Here is an 18546-nt window from a genome sequence, read left to right as displayed (position 1 = left end):
AGTGACTATTATATTACGTCCATTTTACAGATTAAGTGCTGAAGCAGAAGTCTGGACATATGCTTCAGACCATGAAGCAGTCTTGATTGGCAGCCCAGGCCTGTCTACTCAGGACCCTTGCCCTTGTATTTGAACCCAGGGCTTCCTTCATGCTAGGCAGGCACTCTACCCACTAAACAACATCCCCAATCCAGGGCCCTGGCTCTTAAGACAGTATTACATGCCCTTGTCACACCAACTGGACTTGAGTCCTGGCTTGGCTGTGTGCAGCTATATAACTCTTGACATTTTTCCTACTTTCTCAAAGCCTCAGTTTTCTTCTCTATAAAATGGGTCTAGTAATCACACTAAGCTCACAGGGTGATTGTAAAGAATGAATGAGTTATGGCATTTAAGGACAGAGATGCTGTGTGTATGTGCACAGTTACCAAGAATGATCCCAGAACTGACAAGATGACTCAGTGGATAAAGGCACTTTCTGTGCAAGCCTGACAACCTGACTTTGATCCCTGGAATCCAAGTGGTGGAGAGAACTGGCTCTTGTAATTTGTCTCCTGACCTCCATCCCCTATGCCTAACACCATGTGAAATCTTGAGAGTTGGGGGCGGGGATGGGTGGTGGTGGTGATCTCATGTAGCCCAGACTGACCTTAAATTCACAGTGCAGTGGAGGTTTGAACTCCTGACCCTCCTTCCTCCACCTCCAGAGTGCTACACTGCCTGCCTCTCATCCTCACCCCAGCCCTGCAGGGGAGGAACCTTGATCTCCATTTCAGAAGGGGCTCTAAGATTCAGAGAAGGCAGGTTCCTAGTCTAAGGCCACACAGGAGAGCTGGGACCCTCCCCTGGAAGAATATAATGGAAAGTCCCCTGTGTTGACCTTGTCCTGGGGTGCGGGATCAGGACTTCCATCTTCTATGGCTTCCCCTTCCTCAGTGATCTGAGCAGGCCCATTGCCATCTCTGTGTTTCTACTTGCCGGTCTGTTAACTGAGGCACGGCTTGGAAGACCCCCCCCCCCAATCTGTTTCTGGTCCCTGTATCCTGAGGCAGGAAACCAATCCCTCTTCCTCCTCTTCCCAGACCAGAGCATGGCTCAGAGGTCAAAGAAGGTGATGGTACCTGGCGCCCCCCGTACTCTCACAAAGGGCAGCAGGGTCCAGTTACTGACTTGGGTGTGGAGAGGGAAAATTCCCTGGGGGTCTTGATGGATGGGTGGCTGCTCCTGCCAACAGGCAAAGACAAGTGGGGGAGTTCTCTGGTCCCCAGATCTCATTAAGCCCAAGACTTAAATAACTGCTGATGACTACTCTGGGGAGGGTGAAAAGGGAGGGCCTCTGCTGCCTGCTCCTTCCTGTCCTAGGTCATTGAGATATCATAGAGCAGTACCCCAGCTTAGGATAAAACATCTCCATCCTCTGGTGGAAGCAGGTGAACCCTAGCTATGGGTCATCTCCCGGAAAAGTACCAGAGAGCCCAGCTTGGCGTTTAGCTGCTGGCCTTTCTGCAAACCAGTGGGGTGTGTGGGTGTAGTGAGTGATCTGGCCCAAGGTCCCTCCACCCCCTGTCACCTTCTGCCAGCTCCAAACAACCGGGTGCTTAATTACTCTGTCATTCTATCCCTGCTTGGCTGGGCAGCTAAGCCCAAACATCTGGCCTCAGGGCCCACAGCCAACCCCACCCGATGCTGGTCCTGACCCTTGATACCTCCCTCAGGACAGCTGAACTCTGTGTCTGCCCGCCAGCTTGCAACAAACCCAAACAGTAGCTGTGTAGGCCTAGCAGGTTCAACGGGTACAGAAAAACCAAAAACTTCAGCTCCATTAATCAGAGAGAAGAGAGGAGAGAGAGAGAGAGAGAGAGAGAGAGAGAGAGAGAGAGAGAGAGAGAGAGATTTTACACAAAACAAGATACATTTCTGTTGTTTCACTTGATATTTGACTGCTGACATAGAAAACAGTAAAGAATTGGGTTCATAAATAGCACTAGGAAGTTTATAGGGAGCGCTGGAGATGTAACTATAACATCACATCAGCACACACCTTGCCCCTTAAGTATAGCAGAGGGAAACCCAGAACCCAGCTCTCTAGGAGTTGGTCAGGGACAGACTCCCAGACTTTGCCCCGAGGCCCGCCGAATCAAACCTACATTTTGTACCTCTGGTTAAAATTCCTTGTTTGTGGCTGGGGGTGTAGTTCTGTCGGTGAAGTGCTTCCTTAGTGTGCATGAAGCCTTGGATTTCATCCCCAGCGTAAACCAGGTATGGTGGCGTGCACTTGTAACCCCAGGCCTGGGGAGGTGGGAGATGAGGATGAGGAGATCAAGATAGGTCATCCTTGGCTATATAGCAAGTTCAAGGTCAGACTGGACTACATAACACCTTGTCACCCCCCCCCATTTTTTTTCCTTACCTCTGAGAAAGCGTGCTGAACCATTTGACTTTCTTTATTTTAAAATTTTATTTATTATTTTTATTTTATGTGTATGAGTATATTGCCTGCATGTATGTAAGTGCACCAGTGTCGTGCAGTGGTCAGAAGAGAGCATTGGATCCCCAGGAACTGGACTTATGGATGGTTGTTAGCCACCGTGTGGGTGCTGGGAATTGAACCCCGGCCCTCTGCAAGAGAAATCAGTGTTCTTAACTGCTGAGCCATCTCTCCAGCACCCCATTTGACTTTCTATACTAGCTCTAGGCTGAGTTTTGACCCCTTTTCCTGCAGGGGTCAAGGAGTGGGAAGTTTCTAGAAGATTGCTCATTTTGTAGCTGTTGTCTTGGCATTTTTCCTTGTTTTTGAAGTGTTTTTAAAATTAAAATATTTATTTTTATTTTATGTGCCTGAGCGTTTTTTCTACAGGTATGGGAGTGCACCCATGCGGAGGCCAGAAGAGGGAATCAGATCCTCTGGCACTAGAGTATAGGCAGTTGTTAGCCGCCATGTGGGTGCTAGGAACTGAACCCAGGTACTCTGTAAGAGCAGCCAGCACCCTTAATTATTGAGAGATCTTTCTAGCTGCCCCCTGTTTTTAAAATAAGTTTATTTATTGTGTGTGTGTGTGTGTGTGTGTGTCCATGTGTTCCACAGCGTGTGTGTTGAAGTCCAAGCACAACCTTTGGGAATTGGTTTTCTCCTTTCTTCTACTATGTAGGTTCCAAAGATTAAACTCAGGTCATCGGGCTTGGCAGCAAGTGCCTTTACCTGCGGAGCCATTTTACCAGCCTTTGACATTTTCAAAAATTTTGATTTTGCGTTTTATATTGTATGTGAAATCCAGTGAGACAATGGAAGCTGCTTCCCTAGATGGGTTCAGGGGGCCTAGGAAGACGACAGAGGACACATACACAGAGACAGGGACACAAAGACAAAAGAACAGAGAAAGCTTTCTTCCTTTGTATGCCTTTTGTTCTTATTTCGTTTTATTTATTATTTACTTATTTTATGTGTGTATTTTGCCCGTATGTATGTGCAGTGCTCACAAGGGCCAGAATTGGGTGTTGGATCCCTTGGAACTGGAGTTACGGATGGTTGTGCGTGGGTGCTAAGAATCGAATCCAAGAGAGCCACTGAGGCTTCCACATGCACTCACATGCGCGCGCGCGCGCGCGCGCACACACACACACACACACACACACACACACACACACAAAGGTTGTACCCCCACTACCCTCCCTCCTCCTCCTCTCAATGAAATCCTTTCTTCCAACTAGTTTCCTACTCTTTTCTCCCCACTGAGTTTAATTATGGTTGTGTATGGGGGATGTGATGTTATTTCCTGGAGCATGAGCAACTTCTGAGTGGCTCACCACTGAAGAAAGTGACCCCCCCCCGCCCCCGATCCCATCAACAATTAACTGCCATTTGTCCCTCAGGGAGGGGTGGGGCCCCATGATCCCACCCCCACCCGTGGAGAAATGTTGAAGGGTCCAATCTTCAGCAACCTGCACAGGTCTGTGCAGGTCTCCACGGACCACAGGTCTGAAGGTATTTGTTGTGTCTTCACAGACAACAGGTGTGTGCAGGTCACCACAGCATCTGTGAGCTCATGAGTGCAGAAATCCACCTTATTTTTTGGGGAGACAGAGTCTCTCACTAAGCCAGGAGCTCACCAATTGGGCTAGACTGGCCGGCCAGCAAGCCCTAGGGCTGCTCCTGTCTCTGCCTCCCCAGGGCTGCAATGACTGGCTGGTAATGGCCGCACCTAGCCTTTTACATGGGTGCTGGGGATCCAAACTTGGGTTCTCATGCCTTCTGAGCCATCGCCCCAGGCTCCTGTGTAAACTTTTATTCAGTTCTTACTTCTCCAAGGAGTGGAATTGCTGGGTCTGGCACAGCTCTGGTGGGGTGTCTGGCAGACTGCCTTTCAAAGTTCTGCGTTTGTGTGAGGGGTGGGCTTCTCACATCCTCAGGCATGATTATCTGTCTCTGGGCCAGGGTTACGCTCCTGGGTCTGAAGGTGTTTGTGTGTCTTCACTAATCTGGTGACCCACTTCCAGTCTGCTCTAAGGGAGGGGTAAGCATCTCACCAACATCACTGCACACTCATATTTGCCCACCACACACTTACCACCCCCACACCACCCTCCCACCCCAAACTCACTCATGCTCACCCATGCTCACATATATGTGTCATCTCCACACACCAGTGCACATGCACTCTCATGTTGACACCTGTGCTCACTCCCAATGTTCTCTCCTATCCACAGTCACTGTCATTGCCACACTCGAATGTTGACACATACCCACACTTGCATTCACACTCACTCACAAACTCTTGTACACTCATGTTCATGCTCACCCTCTATCACACCCCACTTGATGTTCACACACACACACTCATTCACTCCAGCACACTCCTGCATTCATGCCCACCTTTGTATACTCACAACCACACTCGTGGTCACACTAGCTCTGTCACTCACCCTCACACCAACACATGCGTATACACATTCTCCTGTTCACACTCACTTTCAATAGGCACACTCACGTGCACATGTTCACATACACACTCATAACCTCACACTCTCATGTTCACACTCACTTTCAAGTTCATACTCCTGCACACATGACACGCACACCTATGTGTGCACACATGACACACACTCACATGTGCACACTCACATGCACATCCATAACCACACACATGTTCATGTTCACACTTCTGCACTCACGTAGAAACTCATGTACACATTCATATCAACACACTCCAGGGATCACACTAGCTCTTAGACTCACCCTCACACACACACACACACACACACACACACTCATCCCCTCATGGCACTCTGGCTCGCCCTCTCTCCCCCCTCTCTTTCCCCCACTCTCTCTCTCCCCCTCCTTCCCCTCTGCCTCTCCTCTCACACCCCTGCAGCTTATCAACAGAGGTGTGCCTGGGTTGGAACACAGCACTGTGAGCTGCTTCCCTAATGCTAAGCGTTGCTGTTGGCTCCCAGCATTGTTAATTAGTGTTGTCCTTTCCCTCAGGAACTTTGGGGGAATCTTCTGTCCTCTCCAGCTGCTCAGGTCCCTGCCTGGTCATCATCACCTTCCAGCTAATCCTCAGCTGCCAGCACCAATTAACACGTGTGCAGGGGGCCCCTCCGCCCCCTGGCCCTCTGCAGGCCCCGTCACCCAGCTTTGATGGGACACATTCTTGGCCTGATGGATCATGCCATTTCAGACCCAAGGAAGAGGTGGCAGGAGGTCTTGACATAGCCCGTCTTTCTGTACCCCATCTATTTTCTCCTAAGGCCCTTTTGTTCCAAGGGGCCCCACTGGCTGCCCAGGACAGCAACTGGCATCCCTACTGCTCTGACTGGAACCCAGAGTCAAAGGATCCTTGGGGTCATCCCACATGGTTGCACACACTTGGTCTTCCCCCTACCAGGCAGCACGTCGTAGTCGCAGCAGGAGTTCTGGGGGTGTTCAGGGGCCAGGGAGCAAGTGACACACGATCCAGCCCTGAGTTGTAGCCTTGCTCTAGGCCTGCAGCCAAGCAGGGCACGGAAGAGCGAGTGTTTGCAAACACGTCCACTGCCAAGAAGGGGCCAGGGTGAGGGGGAAGGCGTGAAGGAGAGAGGGCCCAGATGGATGGCAACTGGCCGAGGCGCCTGCCTGACCTTCCTTACCCGCTGTGCTTACACAAGCACTGAGCAAACACACACACACACACACACACACACACACACACACACACAAAGGTTCAAGGTCTGTCAGACACACATATCCAATGTCCACTTTCAGAGTGAGTCATATTCAGACTGTCCTTCTGCCTGCCCTCAGCACACACATGCACACAGTTCTGTAGCACACACTGCTCAGACTGAAATACATACTACATTCTATCTCCACATGCAATGAAGAGCATCCAAACTTCCATTTTGTCTCTCACACGTGTGCACATACATGCATGGAGACTTCCTTCATAGAATCTTCCAGATTCTATGTGTGTCATTGTGTGTGTAAATATGTGTAGTTTGTGTGTGTAGGTATGTGTATGTAGTTGTCTACATGTAGATGTGTGTATAGGTATCTGTATGTAGGTATGTGTATTTGTGTATAGGCATGTGTGTGGTTGTGTGTTTGTGTATATAGATGTCTGCGTGTAGGTATGGGGGGGTGTGTATATAGATGTCTGTGTGTAGGTGTGTGGGGGTGTGTATGTAGATATTTGTGTGTGGGTGTGTATATAGATGTCTGTGTGGAGTATGTAGATATTTGTGTGTGGGTGTGGGTATGTATCTGTGTAGGTGTGTGTGTATATGTGTAGGTGTGTGTAGTTGTGTGTATATGTAGGTATGTGTAGATGTGTATTGTCCTAGTTTGTTTCTTCATTGCTGTTACAAAACACTCTGACCAATACCAACTTGGGGAGGAAAGAATTTGTTTAGCTTACATCTCCCAGGTCACAGTTCATCAGGGAGCCCAAGCTAGGAACTCAGCACAGGAACCTGGAGGCAGGAGCTGCAGCACAGGCCATGGACAATCACTGCTTACTGGCTTGCTCCTCTGACCCCTGCTCAGCCTGCTTTCTTATGCAACACAGGCCCACCTGCCCAGGGGTGGCATCACCCACAGCAGGCTGGGCCCTCCCACATCACTCAACAATTGAGAAGGTGCCCCATGGATGGCCACAGGCCAGTCCAATGAAGGCAATTCCCCAATTGAGGCTCCCTCAACCCAGGTGTGTCAAGTTGACACTAAAGTATCCAGCACATGTATATAGGTATATGGGTAGGTGTCTGTGTGTGTGTGCAGTTGTGTGTGCATATATATATATATATATATGTGTATATCTGTGTAGGTCAAAGGTCAACCATGGGAGTTCCTCCTCAGGAGCTGTGTACCTATTTGTTTTTAATTTTATTACATTTTATTTCGTCTATGCACTGTGTGTGTGTGTGTGTGTGTGTGTATGTGTCTGTGTGTAGGACCACTTGCAGAAATCTGTTGTCTCTTTGCACCTAGTAGGTGCCAGGAATCAAACTTAAGTCATTAGACTTGGCAGCAAGCACCCTTACCTGCAGAGCTCTCTCTCTGGATCTTGAGTCAGGATCTTTCACTGAGACCTGGGGCTTATCGATTAGGCTAGGTTGACTGGTCAGTGAACCCCAGAGATCTGCCTATCTTTCCCTCCTTGGGGAAAATCCTTGGGTCAGGGATTACAGACACTGGGTACCAGGCCTGGCTTTTTATGGGGTTCTGGAGACTTGAACTTAGATCCTCATGCTTTCACAGAAAGCCCTTTACCGACTGGGCCATCTCCCCAGCCAGGACTGCATACTTCAAGACATCAATACCATGGGGATGTAGCTCAGTTGGTAGAGTGCTTGCCTGGCATGCATGAAGCCCTGGGTTGGATGGCTAGCACCGCATAAACCAGGTATGATGGTGCATACCTGAAGCCCTAGCACTCAGAGGAGGTGCAAATAGGAATAGGAACTCAGGAGTTCAAGGCCATCCTCAGCTACATAGCAAGTTCAGTGGCAACTTGATTTGTGTAAGACCCAGTCTTAAAAAATATATTTTTAAGTTCTGTCATGGCCTCCGCGGAGTTGAATCATAGCACTGCGGCATCGCGGCGACAGCTGCAGGGTCGCTCATCCCGACAGGACAAGTTCTCGGTGCTTCTGCCCACCTACAACGACCGCGAGAACCTGCGGCTCATCGTGTGGCTGCTGGAGAAGAGCTTCTCCGACAGTGCAATCAACTATGAGATTATAATCATAGATGACGGAAGCCCAGATGGAACAAGGGAAGTTGCTGAGCAGCTGGAAAAGATCTATAGATCAGACAGAATTCTCCTCAGACCGCAGGAGAAAAAGCTGGGACTAGGAACTGCCTATATTCATGGAAAAAAACATGCCACAGGAAACTATGTCATCATTATGGACGCTGACCTTTCACACCATACAAAATTTATTCCTGAATTCATCAGGAAACAAAAGGAAGGTCATTTTGCTTTGTGTGGTGGCACGCGCCTTTAATCCCAGCACTTGGGAGGCAGAAGCAGGCGGATCTCTGTGAGTTCGAAGCCAGCCTGGTCTACATAGTGAATCCAGGACAGCTGTGGCTTCAGGGAGACCCTGTCTCAAAAAGACCAAAAAAAAAAAAAAAGTCACTGTACTGTGTGTGCCCAGAAATTTACTAGATTAAAAAAGCCTTATTAGCTGGGCATGGTAGCACATGCCTTTAATCCCAGCACTGGGGAGGCAGAGGCAAGCGGATCTCTGTGAGTTAAAGGCCAGCCGGTTCTACATAGTGAGTTCCAGGACAGTTGGGGATACAGGGAGATCCTGTCTCAAAAAAAAAAAAAAAAAGAAGGTAATTTTGATATTGCCTCTGGAACTCACTACAAAGGAAGTGGAGGTGTCTATGGCTGGGATTTGAAAAGAAAGATAATCAGCCATGGGGCCAATTTCATAACTCAGATTTTGCTGAGACCAGGAGCATGGGATTTAACCAGAAGTTTCAGATTATACAGAAAAGTAGTTCTACAGAAATTAATAGAAGAGTGTGTTTCTAAAGGCTACATCTTTCAGATGGAGATGATTGCCCAGGCAAGACAATTGAATTACACTGTTGGTGAGGTTCTAATATAATTTGTGGATCAAATTTATGGTGAATCTAAATTGGGAGGAAATGAAATAGTCTCTTTCCTGAAAGGATTATTGACTCTTTTGCTACTACATAAAAGAAATTGTTCATTTATGCTTACCATGTTCATTTCAATTAAATGTAAAGAACCCTGAAAAAAAATTTTATGGCTCAGTGGACAAAGGTGCCTGATGACCTGAATCCAAACCCCAGAACCCACTCCTACTGGAAGTTGAACCAACTCCTGAAAGTTGTCCTCTGGCTACCACACATGTGCACACATGCATACATGCACACACATGTGCTTGTACATACACGTGTTCAAGTACACACAAAAAATAAAACTGTGATGGCTAATCCTGGGTGTCAACTTGATTGGATCTGGGATTAACTGAAATGAAAGAGATCTTCTTGATTGGATCATCTAAAACCGGAAGACACACCCTAAATGTGGGCGTTACCTTCTGATGGCAGCCGGTATAAAAGACCAAGGCAGAGCAGAACGCCAGGCTTTTTGCTGCTTGCCTTCTTTCTTGCTGGTGAGTTCGTCTTGCTGCTGTAGATGGAAGACTAGCTGATCTTTTGGAATTTGTCAGACCTTCAGCGCCAGATTGGGACTACTGAGACATCAGCCTTGTGGACTGAGAGACTACGGATTCTCAGCCTCTCCAGTGTGGTGCAGCCATTGTTGGACTGCTCAGACTCTATCCTGTGAGTTAAGCTGATAAATCTCTATACATATTCATTCTACTGGTTCTGTTTCTTCTAAAACTGTAATAAAATAATTATGTTTCAAGACTGGAGAGATGGCTCAGCAGTTAAGAGCAGTGGCTGTTCTTGCAGAAGGTTCAAATCCCAGCACCCACATGGTGGCTAACAACCATCAGTAACTCCAGTTCCAGGGGATTTGACTCCCTCTTCTGTCCTCTGTGAGCACTGCACGACATGGTGCACTTATACACATGCAGGTATAACACAGACATAAGATAAAAATAAATTTAAAATTTAAAACAGTGCTGGAGAGATGGCTCAGTAGTTTAAGAGCACTGACTGCTCTTGCAAAGGACCTAGGTTCAATTCCCAGCACCCACATGGTGGCTAACCGCCATGCATAATTCCAGTTCCAGAAGATCTGATGCCACCTTCTGACCTCAGACATTGTACAACATGGATGCATTTATACACATGCAGGCAACATACTTATACATATTAAATAAAAATAGTAAATAAGAAAATATTTTTAAAATTTAAAACAAGCTGGGCATGGTGGTGCACAGTTTTAATCCCAGTACTTGGAAGTCAGAGGCAGGAGGATCTCTGTGAGTTTGAGGCCAGCCTGGTCTACATAGCGAGTTCCAGGCCAGCTGGGGCTACAGGGAGACCCTGTCTCAAATAATACCCCCCCAATTTTTTTAAACATAATAATTATGTTTAAAAATAAAGCAGTTCGGCCCCTCATTTTCAGATACCAGTTGTTTCAGACTGCCTGCAGAAGTGACCAATGGGGGTCCTCCCCCAGCATCACTCAGCCCTGTCTCTCCCGTGCTGTGTCTCTGGGTGTCTCTCCCTCTTCTCTCTTCTCTGTCTCTGTCTTCCTCTCTGCGTTCCCCCCACCCCCCCAGTTTCCTCTTTCCCAAGTGGACAGACTCACAGCACCACAAGAACTAGACGCCAGTGGGACTTTATTTACAGAGAAAAGTTGAGGCAAGAGTGGGCAAAGCACCTCACAAGGGGGTGTGGTGTCCCACACTCAGGTGGATTCCAGGGGAGTGAAACTCTGTGAGATGGAAAGATGGGAAGACACAGGCAGGAGGACAGAGAGTGGGAGGCCTATGGAGGGGAGGCAGAGCTGGACCAGAAGTGTTTGCTTATTTGGCTGATCTTCAGTAGCTGGCTGCTGTACCCAGGGCAGGAGGCTGTAGTGCCCATTGGAAGCCAGGACCTTGCCCCCTGGCAGCTCAGAAAATAACCACGGTAATTATACAGTTAGAAGAGGCACAGCACTCAAATAAATAAAAGAACACAGAGTAAAGGTGGGGCTGAGGACTGAGAAGTCCCGGTGGCAGCATTACCTGGGGGTGGGAGGGACACTACCTGAGGAGGGTGGGACCAGGGGTGGGATGGACTGTGTGCAGCCAAGCTATGCGGGAGAGATGGGCATGATGCATTGCCTGTCATTCCAGGATCCAGGAGGCTGAGGCAGGATGATCAAGAGTTCAAGGCCAGGGTCAGCAAGATGGCTCAGCGGGCCAAGTTACTTGAAGACAGACAAGAGTTCGGTTCAGTCTTTGGGACTCACATGGTAGAAGGAGAGAACTGACTCTTGCAAGTTGTTCTCTGACCTCCACATGTGCACTGTGGTGTACACACACATACAAAATAAATAAGTAAAAATGTACAAGGCCAGCCTCAACCACGTAGTGAGCTCAAGGGCATGATGGTCAGGCACCCCAAAAGGCTCCAACAAGTGGGGCAGAGATGGAAGGACACATGATATCCCGATCCCCGTCACATACTCACAGAGAGAGACAGAGAGACAGACACACACACAGAATCAGAGAGAGACAGTCAGATAGAGAGAGACAGAAAGGGAGGGAGGGACAGAGACTACATATAGAGCAGATAGACATGGACAGAGGAGGGGCCATAGCCAGGCAGTGCAGAGCTCTCCATGTCGGCATCTTCTGCTTCGGAGCCTCCTGGCCCCCTCACAGCCCATCCTCTCCCAGTTCCTTTGCCAGCTCCTCGGCCTTCCCCTCCCTCTGCTTCCAAGATTGGCCCAGGTAGCCCTTGATGGAGCTCACAGGGCTCCTCTTCCGGGGATGAGGGTCTAGCAGCCCCCACAGGAGAGTGTCTGCTGCAGGTGACAGGCCGTACCAAGGCTGTGGCCGGTCCTGGGACTGGCCAGAAGCCTGCCAGATGAGGAAGTCCTCATAGAAAGGGTCAGCCTCCACCAGAGGCTGGTCCCAGGGGAAGTAACCAGTGAGGAGGCAGAAGACCAGGACCCCCAGAGCCCAGGCATCCAGGGCAGGTTGGATAGGTAGCCCCTCAGGGAAGGGTGGTGGGGCACATAGCTCAGGGGCCGTGTAGGGGATAGGTGGCCCTGTCAGGCGAAGCAAGGTCCCTCGGGGCCGGGTGTGACCAAAGTCAGTCAGCTTGACCCGCTGGCAGGCTGGGTCACACACCAGCACATTCTCTGGCTTGAGGTCCCGGTATACCAGGCCATGGGAGTGAATATGCTCCAGGGCAGAGGCCAGCTGGTGTGCACAGCGCTGGGCTGCTCGCTGTGGAAGGCCTACCTGCAGGGAAAAGGTGGTCAGGAGCAACTGCTCTCAGCTGCTGAGGGCCTCATGTGACTTGGTGAGGCCCACGCATAAATGTGTGAGACGTGCGACTCTCATGAGGCCTAGTGTTATCTGATAAGGTCTGTGAGCCTGGTAAGGTCTCAGCCTGTGAGTCCTGTGAACCTCTGAGGCCTGTGGGGACTAGTATGAGTTTTGAGGCCTATGATCCTGTGAGGCCTAGTCTGTGAGCCTTCCAGGCTTAATATGAGTCTGTGAGGTCTAGTTGAGCCTAGGAATCATGTGAGCCTGGGGGGACATGGAAGCCCAGCATGAGCCTATGAGGCCTAGCTAAGTCTGAGAGTCCTCTGAACCTGTGAGAACTCTTGAGGCTTAATATGAATCTGTAAGTCTAGTGAAGCCTGGGATCCCAGACGGATCCCAGTAAGCCCATGAAGCCCATTAATCTCAGCAGAGTGTACTATGATCTTGTGAGGGTTAGTTAATCTCAACAGTATAGAGTGCTAATTCTGTGAAGTCAATGAAATCCAAAGAGGCCTAACAATTCCATAAGTCGAGCCAATGTGAGGCCCAGTGTGACCCAATGCAGATGCAGTGAACATGATTCTGGAGGCCCATGCTGTTTGGAGCTTTCCCGGGAGTCCTGGTAAGGCTTCTGAGGGCATGCTCAGGGCTCACCTACCCACCTTGGGCTGGATGAGGGTGATGAGGTCTCCATGGAGAACAGGTTCTGTCAGGAAGCTGTAGGAGTTGGCTGACTCGATGCCAATGCCATAGGCTGCCACAATGGCCGAATGCGTGCCAAGCGAGAGGCCCACGCAGAACTCATACAGGAAACCACGGAGGGACGTAGAGGTCTTTGGGAGTTGCTTCAATGCCAGGGGTGTACCTGGACAGGGGTAGTGACAGGATAGGTATCAGAGGTGTGTGAGAGTCTAGGGTCACTCAGGCCAGCTGTCCCGCCCTCCTTCTGGCCTTCAGGATGGACTGTTTCCCAAATGCCTCTTCCTTTCCCAATCCCTGCCTGTCTACCAAGCCTACCCTATCAACATGACCTCTGTTGCTCCTGCTAGCGATAGTACTATGTCTTCTCTGCTTTTCCATTAATAAGGTAGATAGAAACTGAATCTGGAATGATTGTTTGGCTCCCCATGATACCAATCCCATGTATGAGGTGTTTTTGTGTGTGTGGGGTCTTTTTGAGACAGGGTCTCCCAGTAGCCCCAGTTGGCCTAGAACTCAGTATGTAGACCAGGCTGGTCTCTAACTCACAGAGATCTACCTCTGCCTCCCAAGTGCTGGGATTAAAGGTGTGTACCACCACTCCCGGTTGTTTTTTTTCTTAAGACAGGGTCTCATGTACCCCAAGCTGACTTCTGGCTCGATATATACCTGAGGATGGAGGATGATCTTGAACCCCTGATGCCCTGCCTCTACCTCCCAGGTAGATTATAGCTGTGGACCACCATGCCTGACACAAAGATATATTTGAGAAACTGGAGAAAATATTCAAATCACTGGGTAACAGGTCCTTTTCTTAAGGATGTTATCCCATTCGGAAAAGACTTCTAGACTACATACTCCAGCCTGATGCAGAGGCACCCCTCCAGACACCTTGGCTTCCCATCACCCTACATTTTGTTGTTGTTGTTGTTTGCTTTTGTGTTTGTCAGCACTGGGGATTGAGTCTAGGACCTCACATACTTGAGGCCAGCACTCTTATTTCTGAGCTAATGCCCTAGCTCTCACCCTCCGCTTTGACGGTCTCGCCCCCCCCTTTGTCTCTCTCTGTCTCTGTCTCTCTGTTTCTCTCTCTCTCTCTCTCTCTCTCTCTCTCTCTCTCTTTCTCTCCCCCCTCTTCTCTGTTGTGGCTCAAATCACATCCCTTCAAGTTCAAACAATGGAATCCAAATTCTTAGAATCCCAGACTGTGACTGTATTCAAAGACAGAATCTTTCTTTTTTAATTTTTTTGTTTCTTTGCGACAAGGTCTTTCTAAGAAACCTTGGCTGCCCTGAAACTCGCTGTGTAGACCACACTGGTCTCAAACTCATGGGTGATCATTTTCATTTTCTTTTGTTTTTAAGAGACAGAGCCTATCTGTAGCCCCAGCTGGCCTCAGTCTCAGAGATCTGCTTGCCTCTGCCTCCCAAGTGCTAGGACTAAGGGCATGCACCACCATGCCCATCAGTAGGTGATCTTTTCAATGTATATATGTGTATGCCAGGTGTGTGCCAACAGACACCAAAAGAGGGTGTCAAATTTCCTGGAGCTGGAGTTACAGAGATTGTGGGCTGCCTGACATGGGTGTTGAGAACTAAACTCAGGTTCTCTGGAAGACAGCAGCAAGCACTCTTAACTGCTGAACCATTTCTAAAGGTCCCTGCCTTTTAAAAAAGTATTGTTGTTGTTGTTGTGTGTGTGCTAGAGACTGAATCTAGGGCCTCATATATACTAGACAAGCACTTTACCATTGAGTTCTATCTTCAGCTCTGGGTTTTTGTCTTTTTTTCCTAAGGCAGGGTCTCATGTAGCCCAGGCTAGCCTCAAACTCACTATATAGCCAAGGATAACTTTTAACTTCCTGCCTCTACCTCCTAAATTCTGGGATTCAAGGCTTGCACCACCATGCCCAAGTTATGCAGTTTGAGGGTTGGAACCCAGGGCATTGTACATACTGGGCAAGCACTCTACCAGTTGAACTACATCCCCAACCCTAGATCTTTCTTCAGCAGTAAAATGAGGTCATCTGGGTAGAGTCCACTACAGTCTGACTAGTATCTTTTGAGGAAGAGGAGATTAGGAATCAGACACACAGAGGGATGGCCATGTGGGAGCACAGGGAGAGAGCAGAGCAGAAGATAGTCATTCACAAGTCAAGGAAAGAAACGAAATCTTTTGACAGCTCTATCTCACCTTCTTAGCTTCCAAAAACACAAAGAAATAAAATTTCTGCAACTAATGGGCTTTTTTTTTTTGAGACAGGGTCTTGCTATTTGGCCCTGGATGGTCTGCAGCCCACTATGTAGCACAGGTAAGTTTTGAACTCACAGCAATCCTCCTGCTTCAGCCTCTGGAGTGCTGAGATCACAGACAAGCACTGACATGCCCAGCACTCCTGGCACATTCCAACACCCAGGCACCCTCTCTCTGCTTGTACACCCTGCAAGCTCCCTGAAGCACCTGAGTCCTCAGAGTCACCCAGCACAGGGCTGTGAAGGTGTGATATGAACTCGGGTTGTCCACAAAGCTGACCCACAGTATCCCTGTTCCTTGGGAAGATCTGGGGCTGTGAATTCTCATCAGGAAGACACCATATAAGCCAGGAAGGCTGTCCTAGCAGAGTTGCAGGGTGTTTACTAAACCCAACAGATATAAAACAATGTGGAGAGGTATCTTTGTCTTCCCTACCAGTGACCTCGGAAACAAAAGCCGTTGATATACAGTGCTCTCTCCATCTATAATTTGGTCCCAAAAGATTAACTGAAAAACTCCAGAAATAAACAATTCAAAGAGGTAGTGAAATAGATCAATGATAGAGCACTTTCTCACTGCGTGTGAGGCCCTGGGTTCCAAACAGGTCCCCCAAACAAACAACAGAAAACAAAACAGTTAAGTTAAAAATTGTGTCCTGCTCTGAGTAGTGATGAAATCTCACCTACCTAGACATGAACGTGAACCATCCCTTTGTTCAGGAAGCCATACCTCACACTCCTACCTGTTAGTCACATAGTAGACACCTCAGTTAGATGGTCGACTTGTTTTTTTTTTTTTTTAAGCAGAGCAGATTTATTAAGGGAAAGTGAGAAGGAACTCCTGAAACTTCAAAGACCTCCAAGGGAGGAATACCCAATGTCCTTTTTTTTTTTTTTTTGAGACAAGGTCTTCCTGTATTCCCAACTGGCCTGGATGGAACTCACTATGTAGAGCAGGCTGGCCTCTGTCTCTCAAGTGCTGGGATTAAAGTTGTGCTTCCAAGGTAAACTATTTTCACAAACTTGTGTTCAAGGATTCTGTATTTTACTTAATAATGACGCCAAGACTGGGGGTAACTCTAGGTAGAGTGCTTCCTAGCAAGAACAGTCCCTAGCACCACCCAACACTGGATGTGGTGGCCAGGTATGGTGGCAGTACTTGAGAGGCAGAGGCAGGCAGATCTCTGAATTCAAGGTGAGCCTGCTCTACATAGTGAGTTCTAGGCCAGCTGGGACTATATAGTGAGACCCCATCTCAAACAAACACTCAAACACACAAACTGGATGTGGTGATGCATGCCTGTAATCCTAGCACTCGGGAGGTGGAGGCAGGAGGATCAGGAGTTCAGAGCCCCCAGTACAAGAGTAAGTTCTATTTAATTTTATTGCAGAATATTGTCAGCATTATCCCATTTTATTATTGGCTATTGTTGCTATGCTTACCTGTTAACAGGTACATATATGTACCTGTTATCTACCTTTATTACAGGTAGATGTGCATAGAAAACACCCTAGAGAACTGACATGATGGTGCATGCTTATAATCCCAGCACTCAGAAGGTAGTGGTAGGAAGATCAGGAGTTTGAGGTCATCTTTCGATATGTATGGAGTTCAAGGCTATCCTTGACAACATAGCAACTTTGAGGTCAGCCTGGGCTACATGAGACCTTGGGTCAAAGAAAAAAGGAAGGAAAGAAGGAAGGAAGGAAGGAAGGAAGGAAGGGAGGGAGGGAGGGAGGGAGGGGAGAAAGAAAGAAAGAGGTGCTGGAGAGATAGCTCAGTGATTAAGAACAATTGCTGCTCTTCCAGGGGACCTGAGTTTGGCCCTGTACACCTTCGGTCTGACAGCTCACAACCACCTGCAACTCCAGTTCTAGGGGATCGGACAACCCTCTTCCGGCCTCTTTAGGCACCTGCACACACCTGGCATGCACACACAGACACACATAAGTACAAATCATTACTTGATTTTTCCTTTTTCTTCTGGCCTTTATTTTTGACGTGTGTGTGTGTGTGTGTGTCTGTCTGTCTGTCTGTCTGTGTCTGTGTCTCTCTGTGTGTCTGTGTGTCTGTCTGTCTGTCTGTGTCTGTGTCTCTCTGTGTGTCTGTGTGGTCAGAAGACAATTTGCGAAAGTCAGTTTTCTCCTTCCATTACGTGGGTTCTGAGGATTGAACTCAGATGGTCAGACTTTCTGGCAAGGGCTTTCACCTGCTAAGCCATCTCACTGGCCCTCTTGATTTTATTTGAAACAGGCTAGCCTATAGCTACTGTATCTACTTCCAGAGTACTGGGATTACAGGTACCTGCCACCGCACCCAGCTTTGACTGTGTGAGACAGGGTCCTGCTGTGGAACTCAAATAGATTCCAGACTGGCCTCCAGCTCCCATCAGTCCTGCTTCAGCTTCCCGAGTGCTGAGAATTATTATATAGGCTGCTTATTTTTTCAAAGGAGGAATTGGGTTCAGAGAGGTTAAACTAACTCAACAAAACACACAGCTTGGAAATAGGAACAAAAGGTCTGATTCAGGCTTAAGACTCCAGTCTTCACTAACTTCCCTCAGAGCCCAAACCCCTGCCTTCATTTTTCCCCTATGCCTGTCCCCGGATCCTGGTACCTTTCTGACGGTGAGTAACCAGCAGGACACGGCCGTACCGGCCCTGGCCCAGGGACCGTACTTCCTTATACAGTTCCTCCACCTCAGTGCGGACCAGGGTCTGGGCACTCAGCGCCATCATGTCTTCCAAGGCCAGGGCGGCCTCCTGGCCCTGCTGAAGCTCCTCGACTGTGAGGCCCCCCAGGCCTTCATCACCTCCATCCTCCACAGCGGCCACCTCCATTGGCCCTTCCTCCAACTGTTTACCTGGCATTTCTGCAGGACAGACATAAAGAAAGGGAGCCAGGGCTCAGAGGCCACTAGCCTGGGCCCAGTGGAGGCTAGACCGCTGGGTTTGAGGAAGGAGAGCTGGGTCTGACTCCTGGGCCTGAGGGAGGAGTCTAGATCCAGACAGGAGCCCAGTTACTACTTCTCATTGTGCCTCATGTACATTGAGGTCAGAGACCCGCCCCCCCCCCCCCGGGAAAGGGGGGAAAAGTCCCTCATGTGGGGGGGGGGCTGAGGAGGGGGAAAAATCCGCACCCACCTTCCCCACACCACCCTGGGGCCCAGGGGGG

At 48.9% G+C, this 18546-nt stretch overlaps 2 protein-coding genes across 2 annotated transcripts in view; one reads left to right on the top strand and one right to left on the bottom strand.

The window, feature by feature from the left end:
* Positions 1–8037: 8037 nt before the first annotated feature.
* LOC103744853 (dolichol-phosphate mannosyltransferase subunit 1-like) lies at positions 8038–9099 on the top strand. Its single transcript, XM_017801539.1, has 2 exons — positions 8038–8449; positions 8822–9099. Exons 1-2 carry the CDS (start codon positions 8038–8040, stop codon positions 9097–9099), a joined length of 690 nt encoding a protein of 229 aa, XP_017657028.1.
* Positions 9100–10804: 1705 nt separating this feature from the next.
* Positions 10805–18546, bottom strand: part of Sbk2 (SH3 domain binding kinase family member 2) — a 9751-nt gene continuing 2009 nt past the window's right edge. The window contains exons 2-4 of the mRNA XM_008846648.2: positions 17990–18244; positions 13083–13285; positions 10805–12393 (exon numbers count right to left, since the gene is read on the bottom strand). Of these exons, the coding sequence (XP_008844870.1) occupies positions 11803–12393; positions 13083–13285; positions 17990–18242 (1047 nt within the window). The 5' untranslated portion in view covers positions 18243–18244 and the 3' untranslated portion in view covers positions 10805–11802. The remainder of the gene's footprint in view (positions 12394–13082; positions 13286–17989; positions 18245–18546) is intronic.

The sequence above is a fragment of the Nannospalax galili genome, unplaced genomic scaffold (genome assembly GCF_000622305.1).
Source record: "Nannospalax galili isolate Female #2095 unplaced genomic scaffold, S.galili_v1.0 scaffold842, whole genome shotgun sequence".
In the NCBI taxonomy this organism is placed as follows: Eukaryota; Metazoa; Chordata; class Mammalia; order Rodentia; family Spalacidae; genus Nannospalax; species Nannospalax galili.
Note: the sequence above shows the minus strand (reverse complement) of the source record. Positions and strands in the feature narration are given on the sequence as shown.

Coding starts and splice junctions, on each gene's coding strand:
- LOC103744853 (XM_017801539.1), top strand. CDS start 8,038: ATGGCCTCCGCGGAGTTGAATCATAGCACTGCGGCATCGCGGCGACAG. Junction 8,450..8,821: donor CATCAGGAAACAAAAGGAAG/GTCATTTTGCTT, acceptor AAAAAAAAGAAG/GTAATTTTGATATTGCCTCT.